The 25,081-nt window shown below is 37.0% G+C and overlaps 2 protein-coding genes across 2 annotated transcripts in view; one reads left to right on the top strand and one right to left on the bottom strand.

Annotated features, from left to right (window-relative positions):
- The window catches only part of LOC114354501 (uncharacterized), a 98,121-nt gene extending 77,126 nt beyond the window's left edge, over positions 1-20,995 (top strand). The window contains exons 14-15 of the mRNA XM_028306901.1: positions 11,558-11,629; positions 19,831-20,995. Coding sequence (XP_028162702.1) covers positions 11,558-11,629; positions 19,831-19,919 — 161 coding nt within the window. The 3' untranslated portion in view covers positions 19,920-20,995. The remainder of the gene's footprint in view (positions 1-11,557; positions 11,630-19,830) is intronic.
- Positions 20,996-21,229: 234 nt separating this feature from the next.
- chic (profilin chickadee) overlaps positions 21,230-25,081 on the bottom strand; it is a 62,805-nt gene continuing 58,953 nt past the window's right edge. The window contains exons 2-4 of the mRNA XM_028306881.1: positions 22,467-22,638; positions 22,134-22,233; positions 21,230-22,030 (exon numbers count right to left, since the gene is read on the bottom strand). Coding sequence (XP_028162682.1) covers positions 22,136-22,233; positions 22,467-22,638 — 270 coding nt within the window. The 3' untranslated portion in view covers positions 21,230-22,030; positions 22,134-22,135. The remainder of the gene's footprint in view (positions 22,031-22,133; positions 22,234-22,466; positions 22,639-25,081) is intronic.

Below are 25,081 nucleotides of genomic sequence, written 5' to 3'. Positions count from 1 at the left end.
TGTTTATTTACACGCTTGCTCATTTCTAAATGAACATCAGTACTTATTAATTAATATAATTTCATAATGGTACACACAGGATGCCTCAACTAATTAACTACGATTAGGTACCCTAGCTACATATTTAATTAGATGGTGACTACAATTATATCGACCCACCCACACATACACCCACCCTTTAAGTTAATTGAATTAATTTACATTAGTGAATCCTAATGTCGATCTAGAATGCTTAAGAAGGTACGTATCTAAGTAGATCTTACTGAAAAAATAACATGTTATTAACTATTATGAGTGAGCTACCCCCGCGGTATGAGGGTTCCTTACCTTCACTCGGTATCTCTATTTCATCTCATCCCCACTTTATCTTGACATCGTTTTACCATCGCCTACACGTTTTGAAAACTGTTTAACGAAACTATTCACTTCAGGCAAAAAGGCAGATGGAAACCTCTACCTGAAACTCTACCTTTTAAGCACGGATCCCTAAAATAATAGGTTTGATATTACCTTAATACAAAAGACTATAGGTATGTGGTTATCTAGGTAAATTGGATCGATCTACAAAAGTTAGCATATTTTACTTTCCACTGTAACATACAACGATAAGTAGAAACAGCCCCTTAATTAAAAAAAAACACGACACGTAAATCCTCATGGCAGTTGACATAGCTTACTGTACCTGATTATCAAAATCTAGCTGTTTAGACTTCAGGTCACCAGAACATATTTATACCTACAACAAGCCGGATAAAATTACCAGATCAAACGAATTGAGCGTACGCCAAAACGACTATCCGTAAACTAGCAAGCGAGAAGTCATCACTCGGGCCTGTCCGACCCCATGCGAACAACATGTGGTGATAAAATAAACACTCGTAAAATAAACAACTGCCCATAAAAGTTTTAAATGGCATAAGATCCAGATTATTCTTAGACGGTTGCGTGTATACCCCGCTGTACAAGTTAACTACCGGTCCATGCCCATTATTCTGTGGTTACGGATAAGATTATCACCTCACCTCACATGATCGCCACACATGTTAAGCCACCGTTTCATCGCGTCTATGGCGTCATACCTAATCGTAGCTACATAATAAGCAATATTGAAACAGCTATGTTTGAAAAACGCATGTCAATAGGCCTATCTAATTTGTTGGCAAGCTTTGTTCAACATGATGATTTTAAATCACAAACGGCTATGCCCGAAACGAAGAACAACCTGTTAGGAAAACCGGATTTGATGTAGGTAATTAAGGATACATTTCGCCAGGTGTATCAGTCACATCTATCTTTATTTATCAACATTCTTCACTGTAGGGTTTGGAAATTGCGTTTATTTTTAGTTGATGATGAACCTAACATAGGGAATACCTAGTTTATAGACGCTTCGACGCTTTCCGTCGAATTTTTGCTTATGTAGAGGTTGTGAAGTTTGATGTTGAGTAAGTATGAAGGTGATGAGCATGCCCATTTCTTTATTAAAAACCAGGTGCTTTAACATAATTATATTTCTTCTAACATACTTTTGATATTACTGGCGAATGTGCCCATGTAAAAGGTGAGTCTATGCGTCATAAAGTAGGACACGTCATACCCTAAATGTCACGTCGAAAAATATCAAAGAGTTCAGCACATATGCGTCGGGCCCTGGGACCTGCCTTGAATCATGCATTACATTGTTTCGCGTCCACTGAACCAATTAATCATTCATTCTACATCTTTAAATAATTAATCGAAAAAGCATAATCGAAAGCACAAGCAAAATAATGCAGTCAACTGAAATTTTGAGAACTTTCCTATAACTACCTACATAGATTTTTATACAATAGTTATGAATCGTCAGAATGAGGGCTATCGTTTTAGCGCTCACCAGTTAGCGCCACTGTAGAGTAAGGTCCTGTCACTTGCTAGTAGCGAAGACAGTGGCACCAACTGGTGAGCGCGAAAGTGGTAGTAGGACTATCGCATTTGCACTCATCAATATGGCGTCACTGTAGAGTAAGGTCCTGTCAATCGCCAGGGGTGCCAACTGTTAAGTATAAAAACGATAGCCCTCATTGTAATAGTAAATGTAGGTACACCTATTTAATTTAACATTAATGAGACAAAGGAATTGCGGTATGTATTGTTATCAATGTTTATAATGTTATTATAATGAGATAGTCTCGTTATGACTTTTTAAATAAAGACAGTAGTAGTAGGTAGGTTTACTTTTTAAATAAAGACAGTAGAACCTACATAAATTTATATTACTGCAACAAAGAAATCAACGCTATACTCGTACGTCCTGATTCTTTTTTGGCTATTTAAATAAACGTCTTCGACTGCGCTGTATCTTAACTAAATCAACTTTTACACTAATTTTACTGTTAGTCATCATCATACACTGTATTTAATTTTAACGAGGAGCGTTAAAAGAGCTAACTAAGCTTACCAAATTTTTGCATAAAAGTAACTCAAGTCTCCATGACCGAAAATTTTATAATTAAAGCAAACCAGACTGACCGCAGATAAAGACATAATTTAATAAAATATAAAAGTCAATTAACAAAGTACTAATTATAAAGAACTACCTCGTTAACGGTCTTATTATCATAGATTGCGGAATTAAGTTTTTAAAATCACAAAGGAGAAAAAACTAAATAAAGATACCCATGTGCATGAAGCGCATGTAATTAAATGCATTGTACCTATTATAAACTATTAATCAATGAATTTGTCGTCGACAAAATCTTCGTTTCCTAAAGTATGGTTAGCAATTTATGCAATGTCAGCACCCAACGAAACTGCCCCTTAAATTTTCACTTCCTTCAAACGCCAACAGATGGCGCTAGCAGTACGTATCTTGCTTGTATTCTGCAGCCGGTATGTAATATCACAAAGCTAAGTACATAAAGTATGACTCATCCATTACTGTGGTGTGGCATTTTACGTAGTAAACGAATTATTAGAATTAATTATAATTTGCTCACGTAGATACGCGACAACGTTTGAAACGTAGATAGGTACGTTTCAAAGTTTCAACACATAGGCTATTAGGTAAAGGAAGTTTATTCCTGTTAAATATTTTCCTGATGACTGTTTTACATATTTTATAAATAAAACGATGTACAGTACCTACATATTTAAACCATATGTTTTTCATTTAGGTACCTACCTATTCAATTCACAATCGCGATTGTGAACATTAACAGACAACTGCTGGTTGAGTTAAAATCCTGTTATTATTCCAATCTAAATAAACCGGCCCATTCGAGCTGCGTAACAATAAGGCGCTAACAATCGCTCACGGGGCCTAAAAAGTTTGGCTGCACAATAGTGAATAGCATACAATGGCGATTCTGTTACCTGCGACATCAGTATGTGCATAATAGTAAGGCATGGCGCGCTGCAGTGATTCAGACGTTGGCCGCCATCGCCATCCTCGCCCTCCTGTCGCTGCGTGACTCAGCCGCACTCGCGTCGCCCCGAGGATGCCAATACACCCATATTCCGTGATTAATAGAGACGCGAAAGTAGATAATAACGCCTTCTGACTCAACTGTTATTTATTGCTCGCATAAATAATTGATGCGCAGAAAGCATAATGCCCTTTGTGTCGCAATCGCGAACATTAACAAATAAACATCGCTGTACGTTCTAGGTTCTTATTCTTGAACATACGTTTATGCAAATAAATGTTATAGAGATTGAACTGTTAGCTCCAAAGCCGGTCTGGTATGAAACCGGTCGCTACCAAAGATGGCAGCCGGCTTTGAGGCCAAGACCGCAGCCGCAGAAGTACCGCGCCGGCACATCGCCCTAGATACTCGAACAGTCGGCTGTATCTACTTACCGAGGACTTGCGACTTTCGAAAAACATTCTTTTAAGCAAACTGTGACACATTAAGAGATATATTTACAAAACTTATCAACGCCCAGTATTATTAAACTTAAACCCTGGAATTAGGAAGTTACCTCATGTACTTAANTCATGTAGTTAAAGATACTAGAGCGGGTTTTCGTCTCTACATTCAGATTTTACGATTAAGAAACGGTACCGAAAACTGAGTTTGTGTGTTACTGCAATCCGAATAATTTGGAAATATGCCAACATTGGCGTATTCTAAAAATTCCCACAGCTATTTAAAACAATCGTTGCTGGAAAATATTTCATGACACTAAACCGCTTGGTAAAACTGGAATACTTACCTACTTAAATATTTATTTTCATGCATGCTCTTTTAACCGTCATCGTTAATATCCAGCCGATAATACAATCTGATAAATGTATCATTATCACGATGTTATGTGAACTGGCAGATATCAGCTCTTATCATCTCGGCAACTTCTAGATTAGAGTCCTTATGTTTGGCATTATGGGCAGGTATATACAATACACCTGCAATTTATAAATTTCATCAATTTTAATACTGCATTATTAGGAAAATATTTTGTTTTATTCTGACTTCATAATCAAGTTAGTTGCTCCTGCGCCCAACAACACTTTCAAAATAAGGAAACTGCAATAACGGCAACTAAATAAATTAATAGAGTTATATTCATAGTGCCATAATAATTGCAGATGTTTTTACTGTAATTTATGTAGGTACTAAATCAAACTACAAAATAATTGGACAGGCTTTTAACGGAACTTTCGAATGGTAAAATGCAATGGATGGAAGATTCCGTACGTTAAACAGCCAATTATGGAATCCCAATTTGAAATTCGCACAAGCATGTGCTTAGTAAGTTCCCAACATTACTTACTTAGAAGCCATGGGAAGTGCGAGATACCAGTGAGTAAGCACCCCTTGAATAGGAATTCATTACGTCTATATGTTTTACGCGTATACCGCGCCTGGTTTGGTGGACACACCCTGTCCTTATCCCGGGAACGTAAAGTTCAAAATAAGGGAATAGGGTAACGGGACGGTATCGATCTGTGGAGGCAAGCGAACGTGCTCCCTGCGCAGTGTCGCCGTCGCCGCGGCGCGCATGCTAATGCTCGGGCATCCGCCCGCGGCCCAATCTCATGTCCGGTCCTCGTCATACCTAATCTAAGATAGATTCTTCGAAATTATTGATATTCCATACTTAAATTGTAATTATTAATTAACATTCACATAGCACCTTTATGATTGCACATTTCTGTAACCATGACGTAGAGCTCCATCACTTATTTGAACTTACGACCGTTAACCATGACACAATACAATGTCAATGGTGTCTTAAACTTTCCACAACCCCTAAAATACGAAGAACTTAACTATACTTACCTACAGGCGTTTGTGGTAGAACAGGATCAATAGTCATGTCTGGAACTCGGAACGTGTTTCGCACATCCAGCCGGAATAATAAGCCTCCTATATGATGCTCTTACTTTTATATTATGTAGAGGTACTCGTAGATATTTAGGATTTATAGAGTCGATTAATTAATCGACTGATATTTTTATTTTATTCATTAAGTCGAAAAGGTAGAGGTGGTTAATAAGCTGACCTAGCAGGTAGCAGGAGCTTAGGCAATTCCAACAAAATAGCCGAAGCTCTTAAACAGGTTTTCTAAACATTCAGGTTATAGATTTTATATTAATCCAAGTCACGAATGCGCTCGACAAACAAACACGTTTTAGTATGGGGTCAATGACAAAATCGTGAAAAAACATCAAATGCATGAGGATTGAAATTATTTAGCAACTTAGTCATTTGACGCTAAAACTATATTTATCTGTGAGTTTTAATGAACTTCCTACTAACAAGAGGATACTAACTCAGTTGCTTTACTCATGTGTTCTGGGTAATGATGCGATGAATACCTAAGCGATTACCTATTTGAACACGTACGTGTAACGAGAAATAGTTAGTGCTTCCTACGTACGTAGTTTTTCATCGGGCTCTATGGTAGGTATCTGTTGAATATCAATCGCACTCTTGCGTTATAACCTTGGAGGCCCACGTGCTTGCGAGCTTCAATGACTCTAGGGATGACTGTACTGGCACTCTGTAATTATAGTCGCAAACGCACACCTAACCGACATTTGTTAAAGAATTACTACTATTCATGGTTATTAAAGTATAAAAAAATAATGACTACAGTAAAATAACATCCAGAAAGGGATAATTCCGTAACCATTAGTTATCCTTTTACAAAAAACAAATTACCTGTAGGTACAACAAATTGGCATTGTTTAAACATAATATGGCACCAAAAATATTCCGAGTATAATATTATTTCCTCCCTGATTGATTTATCCTGTAAACTTTAGGTTTTTTGTGAGTTTTGTGACAAACACAAAGATAATCCTGTTTGCCATATTGTTTACCCTGGTCCTAAAGGAAAAAGACTCATACAAGTAAATACATAGAATTTCAAATACATCACAAATACGTTTGTGGTTCAAAACATATAATATGTAGTGTACTTTGTAAAATATTTTTAAACCCTAGGTAGGTACCTACTAAAGATTGCGTTTGTATGTAATTAATACATACTTTAAAGGCAAAATATCCATAAATACTACAACCGTGTGGTCGAGCTCTACAAGTCAGTGAATTAAAACTTCACAAGCCTTTTATGGATATGACTTTGTCGGGAACTAAGCAGTGCCATATGGTCCAGTACAGACGCGTAAAAAAGTAATCTATAAAATGAAACATAAATTATCTTTGAACTGGGGCGCATCTCACAAAAACTTTGAGTCACGCTGTGTTGCTAAGTTAAATTCGGTCGATTTGCACGTTTTCGCTTGAGCAAATGTTGCACTTTCTATCGGGCTAGCGTGAAATGTAGAGCAATATTTTTCATAATCTGCTTAGAACTATTGTGCGTGAGATCACTAAGGTTAACCTCTGTGGTATCCTTTCGCATCACGCTCGACTAAGGCCTCGTGGTAATCCGATATGGCAAGGCGCCAAGCTCGACTGCCACTACGATTGCTATTTGGTGACACTTGACTTTATAAGTAAACCAGTACAATTAGTAATTACAAAATAGTGTTTATATAAATTGAATATGCCTCGCCTTTATGATAAGAGATAATGTAATAAATCGCGAACACAGAGATTAAACGAACGTAAAAGAGAACTTTAACTCAACTTTTATGGCCAAAGATACACGTTAATGATTGCACTTCCCGCAACAAAATCTCGCCACCAATTCCAGTTATAGAAGCTACAAAAACCTATCCAGAACGTCTAGACATTACTCGAAGGAGGGTCGTTTGCTCGCGCATGTGTTTTGTCGTTTTTATTTAAAAGCGAGCGAGACGACACGCAAGTGCTTGGCCGTCACCCACATACCGGCGGCCACCTGTGCACACAACTGGCGAATGCACTTCGGCTACTGTGCAGCGCTTCTCTGGAAATATTATTTAGCTCACAGTATCATGCTACTTTGTTAGCAAATTCTACATTTAGACATAAGTGGGCAGTTGCAGTTTTTCCATAGAATATTGCGATTTTCCAAAATAACCCAACTAAATAGTTAATGTTTCAGAGTGCGAGTTAATATTGAAAGTTGAATAAAATTGGTACCAAAACTAAAGTTTTCAGGAATTAATTCCCAGCAAGCTGGAAAATATTTTTTATTTTCTTTTGGTCCTACATGACTGTGTGTGGTCTGAGTTTGGGAGCCTAGAAACTGTTAAATTTTGAGTTATTTTTAACTTTCTGCTCTACAAAGTATAAATTTTTTAGCAAACGGATTCAGTACCACTTAAAAGTTCATTAGATTTGCAACAATTTAAGCCTAGATAGGGCCCTAGAAGATAAACAATTTTTACTGGAAATTGTAAATTAGTCTTGCTACCTTAAGCACTTTAATTCTTACAAAACAGAATATTTCAATAAATAAGATTTTAAACTTTCCGTTACATGCAGTATCACATGCTCTATACAGCAGATTTTCGAACAATGAATTTGGAGCACTTCAAAACCCACGCAATGTCAGTAGTTTGGTACTTAGATACAATTTTTATAAAGCTTACGGTATTCTTTATTGTTGCGATGATTTTATTGCACCCTGCATACAATAAAACAAAATCATTAAGCTACGAAAAAAGCAAGAGAAAGTTATGATGATTTATTGCAATAATGATAACAATTGTATAAGACTTATTAATTTATTTATTTTTATTTAAAACTTATATGCACATAGAACGGTGTACATAAGGCGGACTTAATGCCTTTCGGAATTTTCTGCCAGTCAACCTTAGGGCCAAACTGAGAATAAAGTAGGCGGTATAGAATAATTACGAATTTAGAAAAAATATAATTACATAAATAACATATGAATACATACATGGACACATACATATATAATAATAGGATGGATGACAAAGGGAGACAAAAAAAAAGAGAGAAGGAAAAAAAATGGGAAAAAAAAGGAGGTTGAACAGAAATTATGAAGATGAAACACTAGCGAGATAATGTTGGTTTGCGCACATGGAATTTAAAGGTGGACTTGCTGGGAGCCTGCCTAACGTTTTCAGGGAGACCGTTCCAAAGACGAATGGAATGTAGAAGAAAAGAGTTGGAAAGAAAACCTGTACGATGAGAAGGAGTGGAAATAAGAAGCGTATTAGAGGAACGTAGTTGACGAGAGTGAGTCGAACTGAGGAGCGTATATTGGGATTTTAGGTAAGAAGGAGAATTTGTATTGTTTAAGATTGAAAAAAGTGTTAGAAGGATTCTGACTTTTCGTCGAAAAGGTATAGGTAACCATTGAAGCTTAGACCGGAATGATGAAATGAAGGTTTAACTGAAGAATGATGCCGATGATAGATATATTTTCTGGTCATTGTTTGAAATCTTCAATCTTTTCATTAAGTTATAAGTAGGTAGATACTTGATAAAAACACTGGACCAGTCGTTGTAAAAGGACTTTGTCTAGCAGTAGACGTCTATAAGTTGAAAAAGAAAGGAAGGAAAACAATCTCTAAAAACCGACCCAACTACCAATGTATTACAATACAAGTGGTAATTTGCTGTACATTTTGTGTCATTTTCCTGTAATAGGTAGGTATATTAACTTTATCAAGTTATAATTAATACACACATTGATAATGCAAACAATAACAGTGAAGCCATAGCATAGCCAATTAGCTTTACCGGTATCGTTCCTCACCACAGCCCAATAATATCACATANTCGCATAATTTTAGTGTAGGAAAACTTTACGTCAGTTCTAATTATAGATTTATTACAAGACTGTTTCCTCGATTGGCGGTTTTCGATTGTGGTTGGTCAGTCGACACCACATAAACTACATGACCAGCCACGTCAGATACTGGTTTTCCTGTTCAAGCTCAGTTATCTCGGCGCCCTGCCTTCGATTCCGTGCCCCGGGCGCTATTTATAGGTCGGAGAAATAAGAAATCGTATCGTGCTCCAGGATAAAGGATGGGCGTTTTTCCTGCATATGACAGGCGCGCATTTTTGATCATTTTCTGTAATTTACTGAGCGTAAATAAACATTTAGACAAATTGGTCTAGTCTTCTTATTCTTATCGTGTGTGCTAAGTGTCAGATTCACTAAACCGTCAGTCATAGGGGCTTAATCTCTTCGAGCCAGTAAGCAGGTTATAAATGAGCGTGATTAAAACAACCGATAACAATTGCCCCCCAGTGGGCCTCGAACCCGCAATTTCAGCTGGTACTGTATTCCGCGAAACACAGGTGACCATTTAAAGTGATACAAGCATGATATCCCTGAATACACGCTCGTGTTTCTTGACAAACAACTTTTCAAAGTCCTGCAGCAAGCGAGCATATAGTTACACGCCCATTTAACGTAAGTTCCATAAATATCCACATTAACCGTCTACAGATGCTATACGATTCATGTGTTAAATCTATGGCGCGACGGTCGGTTGCGATTTGAGGCCGCGGGAGTCAACGCCACTGCCAAGGTCGCGCCGTCCGGCGACGTCAAACAACCGCACTCGGCTCCAATGCAATATACCGAACCTTTTACGTTGGTACCAATCGATAATACCGATACCTACCTTATTATAAAGATAACATTTCTCTATAAACGATAAAAATATTTGGCCTTTTATCGCGCGATAGCCGGCCGAACATAACAAGGATAATCCGAACTCTACAAAAATGATGACGGCAAACATCATGATTTCTCATTTCATTTCAATATAATTTTGTAGTCATTTTAATTCAAGCTAGATTTATAAGCTGGTAAAAATTTTGAATGATTTCAAATGTTCATGTTGGCTTCGATCGAGACAATGTAGAGTGAGCGGCGTAAAATTCGCGAGGGTGCTGCGGCCGGGTGAACGCTCGCGTAACCGGTCCTCACAGGCTACGACGCAAAAGGGATCCTCCCGGGAATGCAACTTCTCTCACGACGTGTCTCGCTATCGTCGGTTATTGCCAACTGAGCCTTACGAGAACCCATTTTAGTAAATCGAAAGCAACTATGTAGCTGAAGCGCAATCGATATCACGCTCGCCCATAATAAACATGGTAAGGTGATATAAACATCAATAGCACTTTGAAACCTGAAATTACAGAGGTTTATTGGACTATATTAAATAAATTATTATCTTTTCATGCTACCTACAAGATTTATGTTTTACAACATTTACTTTAGTCTTTCATAACACCGTTTCCATTTTTATTATAACTCAAAAAGCTTACGCTATTAGTGTAGAGCTCAAAGTTAGAAGACAAAAAATGAGGCAAAAAATACCCCTATAACTTTTATTACTTACTTACAAACGTCCAAAGTCCATATTAAATCATAAGCTACATGTTTAATCTTTTTTATTGTACAATTTAATAAAACCGGTCAATATTTTAGTAACTAAGGATTGTGGGGTGAGATCTCTCGTCTCACCCCTCAGTCCCCACCCCGTGCTCCTATAGAAACACGTCTGTCGACTAGGTAACTGTATATTTGTTAACTGTACCAAAACCGGCAATCGGCCGACGCATAATATTTTCGACGTGACCAAAACTTTGCAATAATTTGTACATTATCGCGAATTTAGCTGAGTTAACAATTTAGATAAATTTTCCAGCAACGTTATCAGGCCGTTTATCATCCAACGCCTGGCATAGGTTTTAAGTCATTGGATAAGAAATGTAACAATATAAGGTGTTTTCTGAGTATTGATTTGTAATTGTTAATCCCAAAGTGTAAATCCCTAACCAAATTAGATTATAGCTACCACATTATGATAATATTTTTTGTTTTTGAAGAGATCTAATCTTTATCTTATCTTAACTAGAGCTAAAGCTGTCGTAGATACTTAATCCTTTTTCTGTAAGTTGAGTAGCTCTACCTTATCCTTCATCTTACCCTCATTTTTTAAATTAATAAGAGTTTATTGAAGTTCATATACGTTTTATAAATATCTGTATTGCCTCTACATGCATCGAATTTAGCGAAACTATGAGAAAAGAGAAAGGTGATCTCGTAGGACCACAAATTTTCGCATTCTGGCGTGGTCGTCCGCGTTTATGAAAAGTGCGACGTAAATTCTGAATCCTTACTACGCGTAAGTGAGTACACCTTACCCTTTAGTTTTTAGTAATAAACATTATTTTTGTCGCAGGGAACAACGGGAAGGAGAAAGAAAACGCACGAAGCAAGGAAGCCACATCGCCCGCAGCCCGCTCCGCCAACGGTCAGTATTTTTTTTTCTCTACTTTTTACAAAACTCCGCAAGAAAATCTACTAAGCTCGTTATCTAATTGCATCAATCAATGTACGATGAAAAGTTTAATACGTTAACCGGACTACTCAAGTCGCTAATTATGGGTGGGGTGCAATTTAGAGCCGATAAAAGAATCAATAAAATACAGATTGTAGTCTCACTCAACTACTTCATAATATAAGGTACGGTTTACTAGAAATTGATTATGGTGAGCTCATTCAACAGTGAACAAGAGCATGGTTGCTATGACGATAATCGCGTGCTAGGGCTTGAATGAGTGCTTAATATAATCGAGCGTGGAGCAAATGTATCGGAGGCGAGGGGAGACGGCGCACATGCGGCGTCCCCGGGGGCTGCGGCGCCAGCGCGCAGGCGCAGCGCCACCCTCGCGGCTACGCAGCTCCCTCGCCCACCCTCCCGTCTCTCACCGCCGCCCCCCGCACGCGCCGCGGGCCCCTCTCTGCAGGGGCGACAACGACTCTGGCCGGGAGGATACCCCATCCTGCCGTATTTTTGCGGAAATTGGAATCCTCCCCAGACATTTCACTGCCTCAAAAATCCCGCTTTTAACACGCAAATTAAAAATCGCAACTGCACATTCATGATAAAGTAGGTAGAGCTTTGGTCAGGTTTCGTACAATGGAATATTTAGTTTAACGCGCATGCCGTGTTGATCAACGCCTGTCCGTCAATCATTATGGCAATATAATATACAGTGACGATACGAAGCAAAACAAAAGGCTGTCTTAACAACACAGTTTACATTAATGTCGCCATGCCACTGGTACTTAACCACCCGCTGAGAATTGATCAGTTCATATTAAATTACCTAATTATTTTGAGAGCTACATAAATTTAAAACACATTATTGTTGCCTGTAACATTCGGAACCGGCAAAAAGATAATGGTAATCATCATACACACCATATCATGAGACGTGACATATCAATATGACGAATGTAGATAAAGCAGGACGTGAACGTCCCTCTTCCGTTGTTAATGGAATCATTTTGCCTACAAATAATATAACTAAGAAACATTTATGTATATTTTTCAGTTAGGTACCATTAATTGTGAAAATAGGAAAAACTCTTAAGAAACTGAAAAAACAAAGGTACTTACGAGTATTTTTAAATCTTGACAATATCCTATTTAAACGTTTGCAAAATTCATGATGTGTAACTTATCGCCATTTCCAACTGAAATTTCTCCAACCTATAATACTCTACACTAGCGCGCACAAAGCTAATGAACTCGATTCATTCTCGTTGCGTTCATCTGTTTTTAGCAAGCAACTGAGATGAATTGAACATTGCAACATTACTGTTATTTTTAAAAGTAGTGCAGTATTTGATGACGTCAGATGCCACCTTCTCTTGTCTTCGACGGTCGAATGGGAACTTAATTGGTCAGAGTCATCATGTCCATTAAAATGTTTGGGTGAGCCAAGTGTCGTGGTATTCGTTAATTGATGTACTTACTGACTCGCCTTCGTTATCAGTGACCGAGATAACAAACTTTGGATGGGTAATTGTTTTAGAAAGCCAGGTATTTCATTATCATCACATACCACTACTATGTAAGTATGTAGATACTTGGACAATTGTAAAAACCACTTTCAGTTTGATAGCATTTTAACATAAAGCATAAGAAAAATACTCATTTAACATGACTCTACATTTTCCCTGGTACACAAACATGGTGGTTATGGTGTATCCTTAAACCTAATTATTTACTTTATTTTGCATAGCGCTATGTATAATGAATACTAATTAGTTATTTACTTGTCTACAGTTGATATTTAATATTAAATTCCTTTTTCCTCAACTTTTAGGAGCGCCGGGCTCTATTACAGTTACTAACCAACCCATTAAAACCACCATGTTTCATGTCACGAGTCTTTATTAAATTCCCAATTTCCCATGGCATGGTTATAATGTTACGTAAAGTGGAACTGTTCTAATTTTTACACCCTTCGTAACTCCCACACAATTTCGTATTTATTCCTAGCCTACAGCTGCTTACTGGTAAACACTCACGTCATATGCAACATTTGGATCGGTTCCAGTGTAGACCTACGATGTGTAACCGAATACCTCGCATATTCCAGTCATATACCTACGTAAAACAGCCGATAAGAATGTAAAATTTTCAGAAAATTTACAAGTCACTCTGATATCATGTAAAATACTTGATCAGTGATTCGTATTTTTGGAAATGATGTGATTTTAAGGAAGTGTTTTTAATAACAATGTTTCTACGTAATTATTACATAGTTAGTATACTAAATTGAACTGTTTGTTATACATAATACGTATGTATTATGCTCTTAAGCTTTTTACATATATGCAATTTTCCTGTACATACCTACCTACAACTCAAACGATTAATTATCAGTTGCAATTGGGCAACGTGTCGCTACATCGTTCGTTCGTTCGTTCGTTTCAGCCAAATGACGTCCACTGCTGGACAAAGGCCTCCCCCGAGGTTTTCCACAATGAACGGTCCTGCGCTGCCCGCATCCAGGCTCTTCCCGCGACCTTTACCAGATCGTCGGTCCACCTAGTAGGAGGCCTGCCCACGCTACGTTTTCCAGCCCGTGGTCGCCACTCGAGAACTTTCCTGCCCCATACATGTGTCGCTACATAATCCCTATTTATAATTAATGTTTCAATTATTTTAATCCACAGTAAACTTCATAGAAGGTTTAAAATCTAAACTAAAGTGCTACTATGCTATGCCAAGATGCTCTTCGTTGTAATAATTATATCAATAATAATAATAACAACACGCGCTAGCTTATTTGTGGTTTGCCTAAGTAGTCTGGGGTCATTGAACTATACCTACCGTTGGTCTACAATAAATTAATAATTCATGTTGTACTGGCGGCTGACCGCGGACACATTTGGCGAGCACACTTTTTCATACACGCTACTCGCTGGAACATTTTTAAGCGAGCTTTAACCGAACACGACGTGATATGCGCGGTCACAGTAAGTTTTTGTTTCAAAAAGTTGATTCGACAAGTTAAATTACTTTTACATAATTTACTTACACTTACCTACCTACTTAAATAAAATCAATACTTACCCCAGACATTTCATTCTATTGAGACCAATAGAATAGACAATGCTTTCTGAAAGATGGTTCATACTTAAAACATGATTTCTTGTAGGACTTTAGAAGAAAATTTATTAAATACCTACTAATGATATGCAAACTTCACGATGACGAGGAAGAGGACACCAATCAAATGGTGATAGAATCAATTTAAAATATGTATATTAATAATATATTAAACGTTGGTTAAGTATGTTGAACATATTAATACTTATTCGTCAAAAGTGTGGCGAGAGGTGGCCTCGGGCGGATCCCACTGGTCTGGCGGGCCCGTTATTCTGAGAAAGTAGACCCACGCGCTCCATCCTACGGCTACGACCGCTTCGCTTCGACCTGGGACTCGATTTTTTAATTTTACCGATGATATTTGAATTCGAATACGAATACATTTTACTCGTAAATCTCTGTGGAGTCGCGTTGGGTTGGGTCTAGAGTTTAGAGCCATTGTAAGTTACATTTTCATAGAGTTATTGGTATCTAGAGTACCTACTGAATACAATTTCTACGTTTCTTACTTTTCAATAACATGCTGCCGAATTTTTCTTTCATTCAATTTGCTCGTTATTGAAAGGTTCACATCTGCGGCACATTGGCTTTAAAAATAAACCATAATTTTGTAATGTCTAGTTCCACCAATGCTCATTACTAAGATTGTGCGGTCGCCGGTCATAAACATATTCCACGATAACCTACCTACATACGTTAATACAAAGTCCAATTAACTAATTAGCAATTTGCATCGGTAGGCACCTTTGAATAGTCTGTTATTATTACACTTGTTCAGTACGCCATTGCTAATTAGTGCATTAGCTAATAATTTTAAGCCACATACAGTGCTCGAAAGAGACTAGGTATTAAATGTATTAGTCCTACCCACGTTAGCAAATACAACAGTTTTGGTAATACTCTATCATAGATGAACCCAATTAAAGTAACTTTTTGTTAAAATTTCACATATAAACTGTATACCCGAAGATACTCTTCTTTACTGAATAAGTAGGTAGGTAAGTAGGTATAGCGCTAGGCTAGTTCAGAAGTCATTGTAAAGCCCGATTCGACCAAACTTTTATCCGAGAATAACTCCTGGTATAACTAACTGGCACATTGACAGTTTCAGTATGGGAAATAGGGTCTCATACGGAAATACTCATATTCTGAGATTAATATTTACTCTTGTTTGGTCGAATCCACCCTAAATGAGATATTATCAGTAAACTATTTTCCAGATTTAATAACAATAAATTAGGAAACTGACTTGCATAGAAACTTTCATTTTTATAGTAGGTAAGTATGTCGGGCTTTGCACCGTTAATTAATGCAATCTTGTTAGAAAGAAGATGACCATTCACTCCTACTTTTAAAGACTTTTGGGTTGTTTGTATTCGCCACAATATACATAAATGTAATGCTAATAATAAATGTCATGAAAGTAAACTGTTTACAAGAAAATCTTTGTTTAATTAACACGATAATTAATGTGCAGTATGAGTAGGTATAAACGCCCTGCATGATACTGATAAAAAAGGTCAAGACCTTCATATCACGTACCTACATTGGCCTGGAAGATTTATGATACTGTAGTTTGCAATAAAGGTTGACACATGATTAATATCTTTCATCCAATGAACGTTCTATAATAATCGTTCGTTTCAGCCAAATGACGCTGACGTCGCGTCCACTGGACAAAGACAAAGGCCTCCGTTAGATAAGTCTTCTCGTCTGACACGAGAAGATTTTTACCCATGTGTTAACATGGTTTACATTAACTGCCGACTTTTAATTAAAGTTTAACAGAGACAGTGAAAACTGACGAAATCGAGTCCAATGTGGGAATTGAGCGCAAGAGCAGGTTATCGTGTTGCGGACACGAGAGACGGCGCCCGCGCGCCGCCGCGGTCTCTGTGGCCATCCGGATAACCTGGATTACTCAAATGACAATCCGTTAAGTAAACGATAAGTCCTGCATAATTATTATCAACGAACTTTCGTTCTTCTCATAAAAACTCATAAAACTCATTTATTTTTGCAAATAGGCTTTTAAAAAGCACTTTTACACGTCCCAATATTAACCCTACCACTGCTTCGGGACAATAAATGGGCCAGTGCTGAGAAGAAGCAGCGCAAGAAACTCAGTCACTATTCTATTTTATACTTTCAAAAAATCCTTTAGGCTATCTTGCTACAGGATTTTCTCTTTTTTCTTAAAACTCTTTCTAATTTTTCTTATTCTTAACCTCAGTTCTAACAGTAGGAATATAAAAAATCTTCTACTGACTAGGTAGGTATGATGTGCTTACTAAACACATTTTGACACATTTGGTCTATCTTGTTTTGTAGGTAGTAGTTAAGATAAAAGGTTTTATCGACCAAAACCCACTCGTAATATCTACGTGGGCGACAAGCAGTAATCGCGGAAAATAAAACTGGGCGTCCCGCGTCGGCAAAATCAAACATAAAATATGGCAATATTTCAGCGCGTTCTTGGTGGTAACGTAATTTGAACGTGTACTTTAAGCAGGTAGTTTTTAACATGTTTCAGTACTTTCAGTATGTATGTAAACTAAATTCTGTCTGTGTTTTCACTATGCCGGATCTGCAGTTTCTGAAGCATGGAGCGCAGTTTGCACTGGATTAGCTGGAACTTTGTGTAGGAAATAACTTGACGATTCTCCAAATGGAATTGCACATACCTACAACGTAGCTTAGCCAAGTCAATTTCCAACCCAATCCATTTGGATGTAAGCCTGACTAGCAAAAGAGCGATGACATTAAGTCCTGGAAAAACTGACGTTCTACTAGCTAACTCTACGAATTTATTACGAATTAGTCGAAAGTAGAGTATTGCGAAGAAACTTACTTTCGCTAGGGATTTTCCTTGGTGATAAATTTATGTAAGTTAAATATTATGCGGAACCTAAAAAAGATAAGACTAGGTGCAGTATGTAACGTTAACGTGACGGTTGAATATTTGAAATAAAGCATGGTTAACAGTGCACGACGCACGCAGCCGACTTAGTTAGGACTTTGTAGGTAATTACGCCGAAAGAACAGTCTGAAAATGCACTATGTATGTGTAATGCTGTGCTGTGGCGGTACTTTTTGGTAGGTTATTCTCAATATTACTAACTAACAATAAAAACTGATTAAAAAAAATTAAAAGTACGTCATGTGCGGTCGGTCTTACTCAACCAACCGTTTGGAACCAAAAATTGCTATTCTACTACTTAAAATATATTTTATAAATATAAAGTGAAACAGACCGAGAACTGAAAATCAAAGCACAAAAAGGGTGTTTTCGTTAAATTTAAATTTTCAAGTCACGTAAATTTCTAAAAGTGACTATTATAGCAATCTAAAAATATTCTAACATACAAAGTTAGATACGACTGGATCATTGACGGCTCAGGCCGTCCGCGGGAGAGCGCGGAGGCTGCGATCAATATGTCCCACCCGCCACCGCCGCGCGCCGACGAAAGCGAACGCACCGACCTCGCTGCCCTTCACCGCTGTGTCGACGACCCCTGGACCCCGCGGCCCCTCCCCCCCACCCGCACCACGCTCCCCAACTCGAACAGCCCTACGCACTTCCCAAACCATCTTCGTGACCCGTTTATTTTAAGTGTCATTTATGTCCCGCGGATACCAATCCCAAACAAAATCCTGATTTCATCAGTGACAAATTAATGACTCATATTTTTCTCGGTAGGTGCTGATTCAGCGTTAAACGTTAAGATTTTTTGAATCAGAAAGTATTATCTCTCAAACAGTGACACCTAACATAAAACTGAGAATGAACAAAGAATGAAAAGGAAAAGCTTTCAATTTGGAAGCTCGTCTCAATTCCGCTCGTAACAAGTAGGTAAAGATATTTTTTTAGAAATAGCGCATTCCAAATTTTTAACATTCAAAGCTCTTGCAGAGCTTTTTAAATCTCCCAGAAATTAATTAGGGACATTACGTACCTACTAACTTATGACATGATTATTAATTAGTTTTTAACCAGTGACGTAAAACTAAATCGACTAAAACGTTGTTTTCTAAAACCGGAGTCGGATTTCAAAATACTGGGTCAGCGTCAAGATACTATTTTGAGCAGCACGCGTGGCATTTGGGACGTGTGCTGGAAAATTACTACCTACTGATCTATTCTCGGATGTCCTAGAAAGAAATATTAATATTTAACATGAAAAGTTACCAGATCAATATCAATTTTACTTTCTACCAGTGAACTAATTCAGTTTTGTTGGTTGTCTCTTTATACTGTCTGGATGAAATTTTGACGCACTCACGTAAAGATACATCTTCATGCTCCTAACGCATGATTTTCTAAAAGATGTTTAATTGAATCTCGAAAGAAATCATTCACGGTCTCGTGAGCTTTAAATTAATTCATGTCTCTATCCAGAGCAACTTAGTAAAAAGTGCAGTTAATTAGGTTTGGCTGTGCTGAGCACCAACTATGCAAGAGAACGGGCTTAATCTAGCCTTTTTTCTACTAAATGTAACGGTACTTTTACTAATATAACTAAGTAATTGCTTGTTTGGTTATGCAGCTTCTACTTGGCTAAATCGTCGTCAGCGTGAGTGACGAGTTGCAATGCCACAGAAATGATTAATTTATATTTTAAAGAACCGCAATTTTATGTAAGAACTAGAAGCATCTGTAACTTTTTTGAAGTTATATTTCACCAAGGATAGTGTTGTTGGTCTGTTTTCTTCCGCACGGCACGTGGTCGGTTCCTATCGATCGCTGCCGCCCGCCTCCATCCGATGCGACAGAGATGCGTACATTGTACACTTGACATTCGCGTATACGTAGTCCGCCCCCAACCCCCCGCTTTTCAGCGGCCCTCCCCTTGAAAGGGTTCACTAACCCATTCTATACAAACAAGTTCAGTTTAAAAAACGATTTGCAAACATTTACATTATCTGAGTACAAAATACACAGGAAAATTAGTACTATCGTGTTTTATACAGGCGACTGGCGGAAGTTTGTTATCATCACATGTCAGAATCCTCGCGTAACTAATTATACTCTTTGTTTGTCACAGGAGAGGAGCATCCCGGCCAGAAACAACGGAAAGGATTCTTCAGGAGCCTATGGAAAAAATCTCGTCACTACTCATTAGAGCATCCATGATGCGCTAACAGACTTTTGATACTAATACGAATCGGAAAAATATTTCATAAGAAACCTTTGGAAAATGATGCTAATAGGACAACCTTAAACTTCTTCTAGTACCTCTTACTATAGAGCTGCAAGTGAGATAGGAACTGAACGTTCCATGCACATATTGTAAGTGAATATACCAACGTTTCTGGCATTGTGTCACACATAATGTATTTTATACTTTCAAATCACCAAGTTCATTAATTAAGCTTTAGGACATATTTGTGAATAATACGGCGTTGGATTTGGGTATAATGAATTACCTATAAGAAAAAAATAACAAATTTATTTTTGAGATAAATAAAGCCTACTCGGCTTTGTATGCTTGCATGTTCAATGATCAACAAATAATCAAGATTGACGTGTTAGCTTGTTGAAATCGCGTGTTATGTTTGTGTTAAATCGAAATGTATAGCAGTATCATTAATTTGTCTAATATTATTGTATTCAACGCATAATTTATTTGTAAGATCGCATGTATTTCAATCAAAAACTAAATTTTCCTTTTGAATAGCTAAAGTGTAGAAATGTAGATAACCACGTAGCATGTACGTACAATAAGTTTCGGTTATAAAACCCATGTCAGTTAGAGTTCAGATAAAAGTTTTGGATCTACATTTATATTCACAATAAAAATATCACATGATAAGAGTTTACACACTGAATTTTCCACGTTTTCTTTATAACCACATAATTCACCTGGTTACAGCCAAGCACGCGAAACGCATATCGGTGGCGATATTGCACAACGAGACACGGCGTTGATACACCGTGATGTTATTCACGCGTCGAAACGTGATTGTTGTGCTATTGCAATAATTATTATGTTGAACGCGGAAATTTTTGGGCCCCATTGATCCAGGTGGATATATGGTTTCATGGTTGTAGTACTAGGGATGGTTCTGTGTGTTGTAATTTTAAAAGAACCACTTGATAGGCTATTGCTACAAGTTTAACATTTTATACCAATCCTTGTATTCGAGTGTACTTAACTCAATAATATTGTAGATTTGTCAAAAGAAAATAAATTATGTTCATTAGCAATATCTACTTCGTATTATTGGTAACTTTACCCTCTAAACCCCTTGATAAGATAGGTAATTTTGTAAGAAAAAACACTTTTTATAATACAAATCATTTTATTATTAGATAGACACAGTTCCCATCGCTTATCAGAAACAATGTACAAAGCTATAGTAGTAATATCAAATATAAACAATATGCACCCTTCGTTTACTGCAAGCCTTATTTCAGGATACAGGGTAATTGAGCGCTTCTAGTTTCTGTAGCCAAGACATTATAAGAACAGAATGCAAAATGTTTATTATTCACTACACAACATTATAAATGCGACGCAATTAAAAGAAAGCTTAGCAGAACTCTGATATGGGGGCGCGTGTGCCTTCGAGCCGGGGCCCGGCAGCGGGCCGCGCCTCGCCGGTGTATGGGACATATTACTCACACGATGGTTCCAGTGGGACTAGAGATTTTTTAAAATTGTAATACTTGGGTTACAGTGTCTTTCATTTGTAACAAGCCCTTACTACACGAATGCTTATTTTGTAATTATATATAATGTCGTATAATATTGTTACAGTAATTTCATTACGTGGTTATTATACTTCTAATCAAGCATCCGCATGTCCAGATGATCTGATGATTTACAAAGAAATTCATAAAAATATTAAGTGTGATTTTAAGAGACACGTATCAAGATGCTTGAAGAGAAAACCTAAAAAAAATCTCTATACATCATGCTTTGAGACCTGCTTGCAAAGCTTTGATTATGCTTTACTATACGGGTCAAGGAAAGCAAATTTTAAAATACAATTTTAAACCAGTTCACAGTAACAATCACTCTGTGGAAGCGGTGAGCGGTATAAAAAATGGGTCCAGAATCCGCAAAGTAATTGTATCTGCAGTTACTAAACGCATCAGACACTGATGACGCCATAATTTATCAAATATCAAAACAAATGAACGGTCCTTATCACTTTATAGAATATACAAAATGCAGTTACTTATTTCCCTGTGGAAAAAATATTATCTTATAGTATTCTTAGATCACGGCGCGCTTCGATCTGCAAAGAAGAAAAACGAGTTGAAGACTTCCAACCAACAATAAACCGACGAGTGATCACGTGCAAGAGCCAGAAAAATATAAAGTTATGTATTACAACTTACCTCTAATAACCACAGGTAATTAAATAGTCTCCTAACTTCTCCACTACGGATGCGGCTTGCTGGGGCTGGATGGGTTCTTCGTACAGAGAAATGACAACGGCTGGAACAAAACAGAGACGTAAATTCCACATCCATCTATTACATTTAACAGCTGTAGGGCCTAAATAAGCACAATATCTGTGAATAACTTCAATGTTTCCTACGTTAATGATAAAATAAGAAAAAACTCATATTAATTTTACATGCTGACAAAAAAAAGAGAAAATTAAGACAAAAGCTCAGAAAATTCATACATAATTAGATTGATTTATGGGTTTTTTAACAGTTGTTTACCTTGCTTCGTTTTCATGCAGTGTACGCCGACTTTGCCAAGTTTTGCGCGTATGATGAGGTCTGTGCCACTGAGGTAGATGTACCGCGTGCCCGCTATCGTCACTCCGCCGCTCGTGAGGAGTGACTCATTCTCGAATCCCGCTACTATCTTCGCAACCTCATCTTTTGATATCTGTTGACAATTAAAACATCGCAATCAAGGATACTGAAACAGAAGTTTTTACGAATAACATACATCACACGTAGTTAATGAACTTAACACCCAACTCCAGAGCAGTTACAATCTTTTTGGACAAGTGCGAGTTAGGGAGTTGACAAGTCAAGGCTTAAAATGATACATTTATCTTTGTCTTATAAAAAAATCTATACTAATATTATAAATGTGAAAGTAACTCTGTCTGTCTGTCTCGCTTTCACACCTAAACCGCTAAACCGATTTTGATTAAATTTGGCATAGAGATAGTTTGAGTCCCGGGAAAGGACATAGGATAGTTTTTATCCCGGTTTTTGAAACAGGGACGCGCGCGATAAAGTTTTTCTGTGACAGACAAAATTCCACGCGGGCGAAGCCGCGGGCGGAAAGCTAGTAAATAAATAAAGTTCAGTCACAGTGACTGATACCTATTGGAGTCATTTTACAATTTATAATATCCCAGGCTATCAAGGTCATTTCCTTCCACAAAAAAACTTGAAAAGCATTAAAAGCGGGTTTTCCAACAACTTGAGTGAGTTCATTTCCCGCCTTCGGCAGGTGGATTTTTTCAAGTTGTTTGTTTATTTAAAATCCTATTTTATGTATATGAAGACCATTTCGCTGAACATCCGTAGTTCATTAATCTTTGGCGGTGGAAAAAATAAGACATTTTCACATTCGCGAAAGCGAATATTGTCTTTCCAATAGAGCGCTACGAAATTATTTGGTAGCTTAATCTAATCAAACATCGACATTTGTTATTAAAAAATGTAGGCAGAGTTAACAGTCTCATCTCAAACTAAATCTTTAAATAACGTGAAAAATCGAATTGCTTATGGTGGGGAATCGAATCCACGACCTTTCGCTTGCTCTCACCATAATGAGCTACTTAAACATTGGATGAACCCGTCGAAATTTTTAAACTCGCGGGTTCGGACTTCGGTTCCCACCTTGAACAATTTCGATTTTTTTCAAGTTATTTAAAAATCAACAGCTATTAGTTGAATATTTAAAATACATGTTCATATAATTTTCCCCAAACATACATCGTTTCTTGTGAATGCGAATGTCCAAAAATGGGCGAATATTCGCGGATGCGAATGAAAAACGACAACTTGAATGACCACCTAAGACAATGACTTGACATCCCATCAAAACATTGGTTTTTAAAGCTACAATTGGACACCAAACACAATGGGTTGTACGGGTAATGTACAAGCAAGAAATAAGTAAACAAGCCTAAGTATTATGATATAAGTAAATAATACCGAGTTTTAAAAAAACCGACTCAATATTAAATGAATATTGTGTCGTTCAGTTTCTTTTCGATATTATTTCTAATATCATTAATCATTTATCATTATAGCATTTTATCAATATCAATAGAGTTGAATAGAGACATTCGCTTTTTGTTTACAATCGTTATTAAATACTTCCTTCTAATTTATATTGTTTGGTATTAAAAAAACCGTTCCATCCTACATATGTATTAACGATTTGGTTTCAACAGCCAAATTACAAAACATTTCTCACGTCGATATTCATACTTTCGTGCAATACAATACGGTATTTTACTCCATGTAAGAAAAAAATATAAAAATGCATGTCTTTAATAGATTCCATAAAAAGTAAACGGGAAACTTTGATATTTTTACATAAAAGTGAAAATATAATTTTTAATCCACTTTTAAAAATCATCTTTTTTAATCTGTTCTTCAAATGTCTAAAACGCCAACCGCCATGACGGATCCGCAGTGATGTCACTCTGTTAGTAAACAAGTAGATTTTGGCTTGATTTATGTGTAAAATATTGATTTTTTTTGTGATAATATCACGTTAATGGACTTTAAGTTTTATTTTATTAAAAATGCGTCGTGAAAGACGGTTTTGTGTAAGCAGAAAGTTAGAGTAAAGTTAAAAACTAACGGAGTGACGTCACGAGAAGAATCAGCATGGCGACTAGCGTTTCCGCGCGAAAAGTCAAAATCATATTTACATTCAAGTTTTTAAGGCATTCAATAGGCTTTTAAAATTGAAATAAAAATTCCACTGGTTCATTATAACCTCAGGATTGATTTACAACACATTTCAAGAAAAGGTGTAAGACCCATTATCCTCGTAAGACCGAAGAGTAAATTTTGTCGACTTCTAAGTATCGCCGAATGTGCTTTCAGAAGAACGAATAATTTGTAGTAGTAAACGCCGAGCACTTCGAGTAAAAAAATTTCTATGTTAGAGATTTTCTTTTGCATTCATATTTTCAGGGGCCCTATATAATGGTGCATAGAGCTTATTTTAGTTGAAAAATAATAAAAAAATGTTTTCTCCTTAAAGAACATTCGGCATTACAGACTTTCAAAAGGAAAAGTAAATAAATTGTATTTTATACTTTAAAGTAAAACATAAATGTAACCTAATTAAT

Source organism: Ostrinia furnacalis, unplaced genomic scaffold, assembly GCF_004193835.3.
Source record: "Ostrinia furnacalis isolate ACB-3 unplaced genomic scaffold, ASM419383v2 OfSCF2054, whole genome shotgun sequence".
Lineage (NCBI taxonomy): Eukaryota > Metazoa > Arthropoda > Insecta > Lepidoptera > Crambidae > Ostrinia > Ostrinia furnacalis.
This window is presented reverse-complemented; position numbering and strand designations above follow the sequence as displayed.